A 14,591-nucleotide genomic window follows, 5' to 3' on the forward strand; every position below is an offset into this window, starting at 1 on the left:
TCATATGAAATATGAAATAGGCACCAGCTCCCCCAAACTAGACGGATAAACGGATAAACGGATGTTTTTGGGGAGAAAAAAGCTAGGAGGAAGAGAATTTTGTCTTTAATACGTCAGCAGATAGTACTGAGTAGTTGAAGGTTTTATCTCCATTGATGTTTAAACTTCCAACAAATCTTTGCACACACTGAAGAATATAGAGCACTTCTGGGGCAGCTTGCAAAGACAAAACAAATGAGGGCCTTGTGCGTTTGTAGTAAGACTGTTATTCAAAGGGGCTATCTATTAAGAACACCTGGTGTGTACCATGTTTCCATGCAGCTTGCTACACAGAGTGGGGTTTCACAGAATCAGTGAAAACAAAGAAAGATAATTCTATTGTTTTTTTAAATGTGCCACCAGGTTAATATGTATGTTTCATTCAAATACATTAAACCGCTCAGACTTCAATGCAACTTTAATCATATAGATTACAGTGTTTTTATCATAAGGAAATACAACAGATAATAAAGTGTAATCGACTAAGTGCTGACGAAGTAGGTCTGGGTAGTGTGACTGATCAGAAACTGAGGCTGATCAGCATATTCACAACACAAACTAAACAGAAGCACAATGCTTCTCACATTTGTAAATAGATGTTAAGAGAGCTTAATAAAGCTCTCAGGACTAATGGAGAATGTTTATGCATATATCAATGCATCCATTTACAGAAAGATGATCTGTGGGCTGCTTTATACATTTTCTGAGAAATGCTCTGCAAAATAATATACAATAATACTCTAAATTGACCATGAAAATAATACTGTATACTGTATGTTTATTCATGAGTAAGTATCATAAGTACAGGACATCCCATATGTATGTCAGGGACCAGAAAGCGACGTATAAAAGGGAATTTTCCCACATAAGAATAATGTAAATTATTGAAAATAAGTGGAAACTTTGCCCATGCAATTTAAAGTGGGAGTTTATTATAGAACAGGGTTAGGGGTCATATGTTAGACTGAGTGTATGTTTCCTGTGTAGCGAACCAAATACAGTGCAGAGGGTCCAGTGTAAGTCCAAGTTACGTTCCTAAATAATGCAAAGTATAGTTAAATGACTTAGAAAGGGATAAGGAATAATTTAATTAGCCTGACATACATTTGTAACACACAATTCAGACACTGGCATATACCTTTAATGTTCCTATAACCCATTAAAACAACAAATAGAAATACAGCAGGTAGATAACATCAACTCTTTTCGAATTGTGATCTTTTGGAAACCATCAAATTCATTTGCTGCTTCAGGCTATTTATTTTTTTCACACACTGTTGGTGCGTTTAAAGTTACTGATCACATCTTGATCTATTGGGAAGATCACTAATAATGTGTGGTGGTAAGAACTCAACTCAAGTTTAAATTCGTATGGAACAACTCTCTCTGTAAGAATAATTTTTAATGTTAGGTTTCGATCGTCACAATATTTTTTCATTTCTGGAACAAAATAATCAATGAACACCATCATTCCTTGAATGGAGACACGGGGTGCAAGGTCAATCTAGTCAGCCTGTCTTAGGACTTTGGGACAAATCTAGAAAACCCAAGTGAGTGAAGAGAACATGCAACCCACAAGGTGCTGCAGTCCAGAATCGAGCCAGTGCTAACCACTCTGCCATCAGCATAGCACAGCACTGGCCCACGATGATTTAAGTCCATTTAAATTGGTTGAGTTAAGACTGAACATAGCAGTTACACAATGTGTTTTATAGGATTTAAATATTTCAGTTAATATCAAATCTAACAGGGATGAGTTGTGCTCTTCATTGTTCTTTCAGGGTCAATGTCTGTTCTTAAAGCAGCTTACAATGGCACGTCCAGGCAAAGAGATAAGTACTTTAAACAGCCACAGTTAAAGTTAAACTTGGTTGTTTATTTGTGCATAAAACATCTGTCACTTGTATAATATGCCTTTTTTTTAATCAACACTTATAATAACTGATTTTATAATTTTTTTTTAATATGTCAATGTGGTCAGTTACTCTTTGTTTCTGTCATTTGTCATAATTGTTCTGGTGCAATTAGTGCACATAACCCATCCACTTTAATTACACAAATCTAAAGGGTAATTACAGTAAATTTTCCATATACCAACTATTGTCTAATTAATAATTAATAATGAGGAACAATAAAGGCCGTTATACAGATGAATGTTTTTTTTAATAGCTTAATTTGAGATGTCCTGGTTTAGGGGAATAGAAACCCCTTATGCAAACAAACCTTTTTTTTTTTTTTTTTTTTTTTTTACAGTTTGCACAGTGAAGCCTAGGTGGTGTTCAAAACAGTGGGAAAAGCTTGTAAACTACAAAGCTAAAATGAGGCAGCACATAAAATTAAAAAATATAAGAACTTAAAAGGCACTTATTTAAAGCGGTGCTCACATGCCTTCATAAAAACAAAAAAAAAATACATTCTTTCAATACCACCAAAATAACAAGGATGAAAGCATGGACTGAGCATTACTGTAATTTTAGGTCCTATGGTCAACGGCTGTGCAAAAAAATCACCTGCAAAAACCAATTTCCAGGATACACCTGAGAACCATGGATAGTAGTAATTCCTTCAACCTAACATTCCTTCAGCAGTCTCAATGCTAATCTGTACGAGAAAAAAATCTAAAACTGCTAAAAAAGATTACGTTTTTTTCTACAGAGTATGATTACTCCATAGATCAGTTTTCATATTGTTCTTGTTTTACAAGTAATTTTGTCAAATTTTTAAATTGTTAATTTTTCACAATGTACTGTAAAATGTTTCAATGTGTTTGTGTTGACTGTTAAAATGTCACTTGTTTTGTGCCCCACAAAGCAGACTATATTCGATATGGTTACTCGCCAAATTCAATGCATTTGATGAGAAACTAAAAAATGACAGTATATTAAATGTATCTGAGAGAATATCTTACCCTGTCTGCACATTAGAATGGCACATTTTTCACAACTATGTCAATCATCTTCAAAAGATATAGAAGTCAACATGATATACAGTATGAAGTCATACCTGGGGTTCATTACAAGACGGCGGAAGAAGTACGTCCAGGTTATGTAATCCATGGCATCCTGTTTTGATGAAATTGTTCCTGCAGCAATCTCAGCGTTCAAGTGGTCCGAAAGTACACCCAGCAAGCTGTAAAAAATCATTAGCAAAAAAAAAATCAATAAAGAAAACTAGAAATTCGATATTCAACAAACAGTAAAGTGTAATGACAAAGGAATCACTGGGTATACAATAGTCTGTATTTATTTTACTTGAAGGCTTCACTTTCTTTCTTGTCTTTGCTTTCTTAATGCCAGCTAAATAGCCTGATAAAGCTTTGCTTAAAGAAAACTGCAAATCCTTTCAGAAATCTACCAGTGAGGTGTTAATGGACAAACAAGTTTAAGTGAAAATTCTGTGCAGATTTACAATTTTACAGTACACCGTGAGCATAATTCACCTTGACTCAACAGGGAATGGTTCATAGAGGAATTTTTTGTAGAAATCTTTCTTAATGTCATGGACAAGAATCACAGCTTTCCCTTGGTCATCGAACTGTGGCCTGCCAGCACGACCCATCATCTGAAGAACGTCTTAAAAAAGAAATACAAAGGGAATATCAAATAAAATGAACAATCTAGAAAGTAACTGAACATTGCAAAGCAAAATAATAAAAGAAATTAAAATATCAGTCTTCACATCACAGCTAATGGGATTACCTGTGATTGGATAGTCAACATAACGCCTGGTTTTTCCATCGTAGTATTCAGTTCCTTTAACAATCACAAGATGGGCAGGGAAGTTTACTCCCCAGGCCAGTGTGCTTGTAGCAATCAGAACCTAATTAGAAAAAAAATAAAATAAAAATCACACTGGGAGAGGGGAGATTAAGCCTTATACTTATCCCTTCAGCTCTTAAAAATATGGAGTTACAAACTAACAGAGACTATTCAGCATTGAAACAAGTGGGATCAAATACATGTATCTCTCTATGGAGGAGAATCAGGAGAAACGACTCTACTGCCAGCGGATGTGAGCACATGACTGCTACACGTTTAACAGCTCCAAGATAACATGATGAGGACAGAATGAATAACAATCAAAAAATTTTGAAAACAAGCCCTTAAACTTCAAGTTTTACTGAAACTGCTGACTCTTTAATCTTCCAGTATTTAAAAAAATGACCAATCAATGAGAAAAACAGAAACAAGGAGCCAGTATGACAGATGAGTACCTGGATTTTGCAATTAACAAACAGTTCTTCCACAGTCTTCCTGTCTCTTTCATGCAAACCAGCATGATGGAGGCCGATTCCAAAGGCAAGGGTCAATTTCAGGTTCGACTCACGAACTGTAGCAATTACATCAGTCATCTGCAAAACAAAACATCAATAGGTAACAACAATAATGGTGATGGTTTTTACAGGTGTGGGTTCCATACAGTATATGACGTGTGATATAAAGCAGATGTCTTTGACATAAAGTAGAGAAGATGTTCTCAATATCGGCACACAAAATATGAGCAGAGCCATCAGTTTTTCACAATGCTGTGCAGGCAGTAAGAATTACTGATAAAGTAATCAACCAAATATAGTGATCAAAAGAACTTGGGACACTGTTCCAAGCATACCACTGTTTAACCATTCATCCGTTCATTACCGCTTTATCAATGAAGGGTAGCAGGAGAGCTGAAGCCAATGTGCCAGTTAATCTGTTTTAAATATGATAAAATATTGTCTGCTATAATGCTATATTTATCTGCTATAATATTATAGCAGATAAAGTGCAACCCATGTTGAGAAAAAGTTGTTCTTTTCATGCTGTCACGGCAGTCAAAATAAATATTTTCTGTAGTCTTATGATCATCTTCCCAAAAGCAGCCAAACAGCTGAGAAACTGGGCATTTCACGGTTTTCATAGTGTAAGTTTCTCAAAATGCAGCCAGGCAAGGTGCCGCTGGCTGACTCAGTGCTTTGAAACACAAATGCCAGAAAATGAAATGGCCCCCAAGTGGTCTTCTGCAGAAAGAAGAAGAACTGGCAGTGGATCCAAGATCTAAGGACTTTAAGGCCAGCACTGGCAGGTGTAACTGCTGTAAGAAAATAAGAAGATATTGATGTTTTAAATACATACAGCAGAGATGTCCTAAGCAGAAATACATTCACGTGAAGAAGATGACTGGAATGCAGACCAAAATAGAATGTACTTTCGAAGCTTGCCTGATGGCGCACTCACCCTCATGTAAATACACATGTAAATATACAAGTAAAACAGCCCAAGAGAAAATATTACTGCTCTGTTCATCTGTTCAATGACTGGCAAGAAAAGATGTCTTCTGGTCTTCTATGCTGCCAATGTAACTTTCTGTTCAGTAGGTGAATGAAATAAATGCACCTGATAAAAGAATCGGGAAGCAATACTGAAATAAATTCGGAGTAATCTTGTTCCATGTTAAATGTTTAAAGTCAAAAGAATTTAATTAAGGTAAATGTAATGTAGTCTCATTTGATTAAAGCACCTTTTGCCATATTTTCGCAGGATCACTCAGGTGTTTTGTTGCCGACTCCATGTGGGATAAGAGAAGGGTTTTCCACTCTGCCATGCAGGCCAGCTTTGTGGAGTGACTGGGATATTATTAACTGCTTTTTCTTTCATCTTTGAACTCTGTAGGTCTTAAGATTTCATTTTGTTGTCCTTACAGTACTCACAGGGATATTGAGAGACTACAATACATTTTGCACGCTTCTCTTGATCTGTGTTTTTTAATGACTTTATCTCTGGCTTGCTTTGAAATGTGAAATTCACTACCTGACCAAGGAACCTCACACAGACTGGTGGCTTTTATTCTGAAATCATGAGAACCATCTATGGGTTGTTGAGGTAATTTTGTGCACCTAAATTAATTTAGGTTTGTCACAGCACTGATTTTGAACACTTTATGTAATCATGTCTTTTCCATTTTCATTTCATACTATCTATTGAACTCTTTTTTTTTGTTTTGAATGTGTGGAGTAGGTTGTGTCTACGACAGATACTTTCTGTTACTTCAATGTGTCATGACGGGAAGCTCTAAAGCAACAAAGTGTGAAAATTGTTCAAAGGTCTGAATACTTCTACAAGGCACTGAACATCCATTCATTATCAGAAAGCCTCTTATCCCTGATACAGGTTACAACAACCCGGAACCTACCCTGAAGGCAAATGGCACAAGGCCACTTGGAACGTGCACAGACACACAGAAACACAATTTACAGACACCAATTATCTTGGCCAGCAGGGCCAGAAAACCCAGAGAAAATCTGTGCTAAAATGGGGGGTTAAAACACGCAAACTCCACACAAAAGGTACTCCTTTTGTATGGAATGAAACCCAAGAGCTCAGAGCGGTAAGGCAGCAGGACAAAACATAGGACAATACATATACTGTACCTAAATGAAGAAATGCATTTTAAATCCAAATGTTCCAGTACCTTTGATTTATTTTGCTATTAAGTCCAAATAAATTGCTGTTTGTCTAACATGAGTAATTTGTTTAATATGCTGCAGCTGCTGTTAATTTCAAACATATCAAATAAGCAACGCATACCAAGAATTGGTAAAATACAAGGGCTTTTCAGGATGCTGATACTCTAACAGCTTAGTACCTGACTGTGAACAATTTCATATTTCCAAACAGATAATGGCTCTAAGCAAGTGCTATAAGTTCAGAATTTGTATCATGGGCTTGCAAAAATGAATTATATATATATATTTCTGAAGCCGATGAATAAACTATTTGTGTAGAAGATATAACAAATCTCAAAGTGGTCCATTAATCTATACTTCACTGAACAAGTGAATTAATTTTATAATAATTTTACAATTAAAGCTGTTTTTCATATTTAGGCAAAATCAAAAAGCCCTTGTTGCTTGGACCATACAAACCAATGACAAATGACCTGGCAATGCAGTAACCAAGACCTGTTCTTTCATTCTGACCTGTGACCTGAGAGGGACAATGCAAAGAACACAACAGATTTGTTTTACATTTATTATTTCAGATCCACACTTGCTCAGGCACTGCTAGTAGCTTTGGGCTTTAGCCATAGATTTCACATGGAGATACAGCTTACACACAGGCTGGCCAACACTAACAGCTTTCCCTCCCTTTGATGATGGCTCAGCGTGAATTAACCACAAATCCCACTGATGGGGGTTTAAAGTACAGATGTTGCCGTTGTCATTTAAAGCCGGTGGTGGGTGGCTGTAGAGAGGGGACTGCAGGGAAGGCTTGCTTTCCTGTTAGTAATACCTCCACGGCAGTGTAATGTACCAGAGGAGAAATGAAGGCCCCCCAATGGGAGGTCTGCAACTTTCACTTGCCTGCTGTCATTCTAGCAGCAGGGACTCAGAGGTGCTACAAGGAAAACTCCAGGCTTTTTGCATAAATCAATGGAACACACACAGCCACTGCCAGGACTGCTATCATTCTGTACAAGGCGGTACACAGGCAGTACCCAAAACTGCTTGTTTTTTTACCACATCATTTCTTCACCATTTTATTTTTATGGAACTCTAACAGCTGGTGCAGTTACGACTCATCTGATCTTTTGAAACACAACACAATTTAAATATCTATGTTTTTTTAATATGTAGACATAGACAAAATGTGGCGTCTTTTCATGAATACGCTAATCAACTGTAGTTAACAACAAGTACCGTGGTATACTGTAGTTGTTAGAGTGGATGATTCCAAACATGAGATGGGCTTTAACTGGATGTTATGCTCTGTTTTTAATAGAATTTGTAATATGGTGCAATAAGCACTCACACATACATCCTTAAAAACAGGTAAATAGTCATTACAATTACTTAAAGACTCAAAAAATAAGAACAATATTTTCTACTGCTGTCAGAAAACAAATATTTGTTTTTATAAAATTTTAAAAAGTAATTGAGCAAAACTGGTTGTTCTGCCAAAAAGAAAAACTGTCTAACTCCCATATACTGTACACATCCATCTCAGTTTTATAGCTCTCCTACCTTATTTGTGTTTTTAAAACAATATGTTTTGCTATAAAGGATGCATAATAAATGCAATGAAAATTATGGGCAAAATTACAGAGCCACAATGACAAACCGTGAAAATACTACCATCTGAAAATACTGCAAATAGAAAACTAATGTAAGCACTGAAATAAAATACAATGATGTAAAGGCTATTTATAAAAACAGATGATATGTCGAAATCACCCTGTTAATACCATGACAACATTTGTACCTCAATCGGTAATGGACGGATGGCAGTGGCAAATTACATTACTGAAAGCGATGGTACACGTAAAATCTTATATAATCAGTGATATGAGGCTCATTCCCCAGTATAATCCCATACATCAGTGTAATGTTTCAGTAGCAAGGAAAGATAGACCAATTTTGCAAGCAGAGGAAATGCAAAATCTAAAGATTTTACTATGTTTAATCTGTTGAGTTAAAGAAACAGGATAACATCTTTAAAAAAAATAAAATTAACATAATTTATTACTTGAAATGCACAGGCCAACAAAATCAAGTTGAACGAGCTGATAAATCAATCTGTTTTCTTGACAGCAACTATATTTTTTAGTATTCATGTTATTATCTAAAACAATTTTTTTCTCAGATTTCAGAGCAATACTTTGCTGATGCAACAACACACATATACATTAAATTACCATTAATCTAATCAATATTATGTCAGACACCAACACTCACAAGACCATTTACCCTTATGATTTTTCATTTTCAATGGATGCAAACATGAAAACAAGGGTAGTTTGACTTTCCAGCACACTTGCCAGTAGATTAAGGTATGCATAGGAAGAAAGACAGTTCAATAGCAGCATTTATCACTATTGGTAAAACAGACAGAAGGTTTTACTAATAACTACCTTTATTAGCAATCACAGCTACACATACACAGTGAGTCACTGTCTGTTCTTACCCAATAAGTCCTAATGTTCAAGAGCGCAGTTGTGAGATTAAACTCAGCTTTTAATGTTTAAAAGTAGTGAATTTCAATGGAGAGGGAAGACAAAGATATTGATATCAGAAGCTGTAGTTTAATTTCTACTTATTGGAATGGTTAAGGTTTATTTGTTTTTCGATTTATTTTAATAACTAGCATTTTTTCTCTGTTACAGCAGACTGTAGTGCCTTGCCTTTGTCCAGAGAATACTGTATGGTGCTGACAAATAACACAATATTTTTCACATTCATTATAAAAATAAAACTAAATTTTCCCCAAGTTAATTGTATTTTTGTTACACTGACCTGGCATACCAAACACTTAATGCAAGAGTGTACATTTTCACAGGATATATATGGTTTTAGTGAATATCCCTGCAGTATTTAAATCTCATAGTGTTTTATCTGAAAACAGCCTGATGATTGCCCTTATAAAATATTACTAAAAACTGCTTTTTATAGGTTTTCTAGTGTAAACAACATATTTATATAAAAAGACACTATACAGTTGACACTAAAAAAGAAACCAGTTATGGTTTGTAAACAGAGCTTAATCACCATCAGGATCAAAGCAGACTTTTATATGTTCCACAGAACATTTAAATCAAGAACAGAATGAATTGGTTCGCCAATTTCCTATACCCTTCTGAAGATCATCATACATGCATAATGATACTCAATATAAAAGGAAAAAATTCACATAAATAAACTGAAGACAACAATTAAAAGTAAATATTAACATCTTCAAACAATTATGTACATATTTATCAGCAGCCATGTCACCCTGCAACTCATATCTGGCAACCCAGCGAAGCTCAGCAGGTGTGAGCCTGGTCAGTACCTGGATGGGAGGCCTCCTGGGAAAAAACTAAGGTTGTTGCTGGAAGAGGTGTTAGTGGGGCCAGCAGGGGGCGCTGACCCTGCAGTCCATGTGGGTCCTAATGCCCCAGTATAGTGACGGGGACACAATACTGTTAAAAGCCGCCATCCTTGGGATTAGACATAAAACTGAAGTCTTGACACTCTGTGGTCATTAAAAATCCCAGGGCACTTCTCGAAAAGAGAAGGTGTGTAACCCCAGTGTCCTGGCCAAATTTCCCAATGGCCTTTACTAATCATGGCCTCCTAATAATCTCCATCTATGAATCACTCTGCTCTCCTCCCCACTTATAGCTGATGTGTGGGGAGCGTTCTGGCGCACTATGGCTACTGTCGCATCATCCAGGTAGGGGCTGCACATTGGTGGTGGTAGAGGAGAGTCCCCATTACCTGTAAAGCGCTTTGAGTGGAGTGTCTAGAAAAGCGCTATATAAGTGTGAGCAATTATTATTATATTTCATTCTCAGACAGAAAGATAAGCAAAACATGTGGTCCGGTCATAAGCATACTGTATAAGCAACTTGAATGAATAAAGTGAATAAAGTGTAAATGAATAAAGTGTAAAGCTCAAATGATATTAAAAAGGTTACACTGATCTAGATATAATATTAGTGGGTTAGGATGTACAGATAGAAAAAATCAATGTCATAATATTTAGTTCATATCTACATATAAGAAATGTTCCAATGCATCTGTAACCTGTCAGTATAGCAATAGAAAATGTCAATTGCATACTATTAAATGTCAATTGGATACAATCAGTTTTGTCATTTTTAACCCATGCTTTGTACCGGTACCGGTTCTTATCCCAGAATATAATTTAATATTTGGCCCGATGTACTGATTTTGACACAGCAGTCAAGAATAATTAAAGTTTAATTCCATTCTGAAAAGTAAAAAAAATAAACACAGTGTTTCAGTGAAACTACAGGGGAATAACTTCCATACCTAAAGAAGTCTAAATAGCCACAATTCTGTTTCCTTTTTCTGCTTTGCAGAGATAAATTAACCTTTACTTGTTCTTTGCCACCAACGCATGCTGACACAGCTCCGCTGTCAAATTTAATGAAGTCAAGAATGTTCCCTTGCAGTTTGCAGTATCTCATCTAGGTATAACTTGAAAGAATGCAGATGGAGAATTCTTTTAAGTGTCTGAAAAAGCAGAACACACTTAACTGACTGAGTTTTCACCCTTCCAAAGAAACACACGACATAGTAGAACACGAATTGAAACAAATGTTTTCAGTTTTGAATAAGAAACATTTAAGTTAAGATTAAGTTCATGGACAGTTGTGAACTACTGAGAATTGCAACTCAATTTCCTTGCACTCAGTTCCAAGTTTTGTCTGTATGAGTGACAAGGGAGTCTGTGATCTATAATTTTAAGAAACAATGCACTGCTGTTTGAATCCGTTAGTAGAGATGCTGCCAAATGATGAGATGTAAGGGAGAAAAACCCTATTCTTCACCCACAAATCCTTTTCTCAGTTTTGTGGCTCAGAAAAAGTGCTTGAACTGAAAGATTGGCCTGTCCGATCTAAAACCTTGTTTGAGGCTTGGCTGTTACTTAAACAAAATGTAAAAGCACAAAATTAACATTATAAGTCCCTAGGAAACTATTATTGTGCAATGCGATAGGCCCAATGTGTTTTTATTGCCAGAAACATAGTTTCTCAAGTTCTTTTGGCTAAAGAGGTTTAATCTGATTGTATTTAGCACCTTATCCTCAACAAACTGTTTTTTTTTAAAACAAGGAATAGTATCTCTTAGTATTAGAACAGTATTGGTCTGTGGTGGAATTTAAAGTTAAAATTCAAGGGTACAAAACATTAACAGTATGTACACAGTACATCACAAATAAATATGCTACATCTTGAAATTATCAATAGTGTAAATTATATTAAAATGTGACATCTGATTTCCTTAAGAATTCTCTATTGTAAGTATTGCAAGTTTTACACATGATTACAATAAAGAGCTACAATTAGAACCGATGAAGCATTTCAGTTTCATCGTTAATGACAAGGGGGATGACATGGGACCATGATAAATGAGCCTGTGTTCTGATGGAGTCATTTTAATTTCCATGCTATAATCTCAAGCTTAGGGGCAGGGCATGCCAAATCACAGATCAAGACATTAGATTACAGTTTTTTTTTCAATTTAAAGAAATGAGTTATAGGCAGATGTAACTTTGTGACACACTGGATATGTCATACTTTCTTTAGGCTCTGGTTCAACTTACACAGACACATCACGAAAGACAGAAGTTTAACTTTTTTCTTAACTTCCAAATAAATTACACAACATAAGTGACTATCTGTTGAAACAGATATGTTCTAAATACTGCTAAATATATTTTACAAAAGTCTCAAAGATGAAGAAGATGGTATCTTGCACTTGGGTTTTTTCTGTCCTAGGTTCACAATTTACTAACATTATGTATTTATTAGGGTTTCTAAGCATGGAAAGCTCTAACAATTGTAAAGGATTTTTAAATTTCAAAACTCCACATAGCCAATAAAATCCAAATGTGGCACGTATAGCGCTGGAGACAAATGATATGTGACAGAAAATATTTGTGTCAAATAAGATGCTGGCCTGAACTCCACGTTTGAGAAACTTTTCAAAATTGTATAGGGAACTGCTGCACTATGAATTGAAACATGGCAAAAATCATCTCCCAGACTTTCTGTATGTGTGCTCAAGTCATTGTGATAATTTCTCTTTTATTTCATTGCCATGAAATTTATGTTGAATGGAGCCTATATACAGTATACTGCAAACTGGACCTCTTCAAAAACTAATCGCAATGATATCACTCAAATGACAAAACAAAATGGGATAAAATAGGCATCATGCTGCATAACCCAAATGGTTACCTTACAGGTATTTTGTTGTTATATTTCAGCCTGCCTCTATTAAAAAAATGGCTCTGTCATTAATTACCTCTACATTTTTCAAACATCTCATGATGCTCACTTAAAAAAACCCAAAATAAAATGGTGACATGAAAACTAATCAAATCTTGGCATAAACATTAAAATGCAAAAAGTTTACCCTGATAGGTATAATTCTATGGGAAACTGATTTAAAATATTGTACAATTATTCTCCTGTGTAATTCAAGATCTGTCACTGCACCATTGTTTCCCTAACATTCTACTGCTCAACGTCACTGTGTGACTTCAATTCTAGAAGGGAAATTTCCAGGTTTTTGCCAATTCACAATAATACTACAGCTGTGTCAACCACGATGGCATTTTAAGCTGTATTTTCTCTTTTCAAAACTTTCATCAGCGCTAGTAAACCAATTGACTTTAGTAAACCAACCAACTTCACCAGCATTGAAGAAGTTCAAGTTTGTAGCTGTGTCAGCATGCGTAGGCTACAAAGGAACAAGTAAAGGTTTATACCGTGCCTAAAAGAGAAGAAACAACGTTTTCAGAAGGTTCCATAGATGAAACTTTGTGTTTCTTTTCTTCCCTTTTAAGCATGGAATTAACCTTTACTTGTTCCTTTATATCAGCATTGGCTGCTGCAATATAGGATGGTATGAAAATAATACCAGTGATGTACGAGAATCTGACCTCATAATTAAACTGCTTTGGTTTAAAACATGATTAGCCAATTAAAACTAGTCTTGGTATTTACAATCATGAACAACATCCAATTAAAAATGCAACATAGTATTCTTGCATTAATGGAGATGGCTGCTTAAGTGCTATTTTATTCTGTTATTCAAACAGACACCATTTTCAAACCATGTGTTTCTGCTTAACGAATAAAATTGATCAAACTTCGACACAGACGTCTGCTGAATATTTGTTTATCCAGTTAACTCAAACTTTGTGGTAGTATAATTCAAATACGGGAAAATGGATGTGCCTACATTTCTTATCTTCAATGTGTTTGGTGTGATACCGATTACTATACGCAAAATAATATCCATGAATGTACTTCCCTGTTATGGTTATTATTCTATTTAAGCCTTTGAAAACAATAGAACAATATATTGTCTCCTGGACATCAGTTATGAAACATATATATATATAAATGATATATTTATATAGATATAAATTTAATATATATATTTAAATTTTTTAATAAATGATATATAAGCTTTAAATTTGCTGAACTACATTTCATGTACATTTGAACATGCAGATTTTTGTAAGGATTTTGTGTTGGCTATTTCTCACTAAAAATAATACAAATAATTTCATTTCTGCAATTCAAACGTATTTGATAAGTATGTTGCCAATGAAAAAACAATATTAATTGTTCTATTTAACTAACATCCTTTCTACAGAAATCTTAGTTATGTTGCTTTATTATAGTATTTCATGCCAATGGAACAAGTCATCAAAATTGCTTGTAGTTTTACATTTGTTGTCTTAAGGGCCCTCTTCTAACACCGACCTTTAATTCACCAGACTATCCAAATTCCTTATGCTCCAGCATGCCACCTTAGCTTTTTTGTGTTGTCCATCTCTATTCTTATATACTTACATATGTGTACATACCAGTATACAGATTTCACATGCAAAGTATATACATTTTCTCTTACTATTGTCTCTCCTACACAGTGATCAAATCATTCTAACTTATTATGAAAACTTTCTTTCCAACCATCCTGGAAAATCCTGTTTGGCCAGGGACGCCATAACAAACACTTGCGTCCCTGTCACAGTAACATGCAGTTTGTTGTT

At 35.2% G+C, this 14,591-nt stretch overlaps 1 protein-coding gene across 2 annotated transcripts in view; it reads right to left on the reverse strand.

The window, feature by feature from the left end:
- Positions 1-14,591, reverse strand: part of ascc3 (activating signal cointegrator 1 complex subunit 3) — a 372,889-nt gene that overhangs the window by 38,746 nt on the left and 319,552 nt on the right. For both annotated transcript variants that reach the window (XM_069178640.1, XM_069178641.1), the window contains exons 31-34: positions 4,253-4,390; positions 3,738-3,858; positions 3,479-3,611; positions 3,043-3,168 (exon numbers count right to left, since the gene is read on the reverse strand). In XM_069178640.1, the coding sequence (XP_069034741.1) occupies positions 3,043-3,168; positions 3,479-3,611; positions 3,738-3,858; positions 4,253-4,390 (518 nt within the window). The remainder of the gene's footprint in view (positions 1-3,042; positions 3,169-3,478; positions 3,612-3,737; positions 3,859-4,252; positions 4,391-14,591) is intronic.

The sequence above is a fragment of the Lepisosteus oculatus genome, chromosome 2 (assembly GCF_040954835.1).
Source record: "Lepisosteus oculatus isolate fLepOcu1 chromosome 2, fLepOcu1.hap2, whole genome shotgun sequence".
In the NCBI taxonomy this organism is placed as follows: Eukaryota; Metazoa; Chordata; class Actinopteri; order Semionotiformes; family Lepisosteidae; genus Lepisosteus; species Lepisosteus oculatus.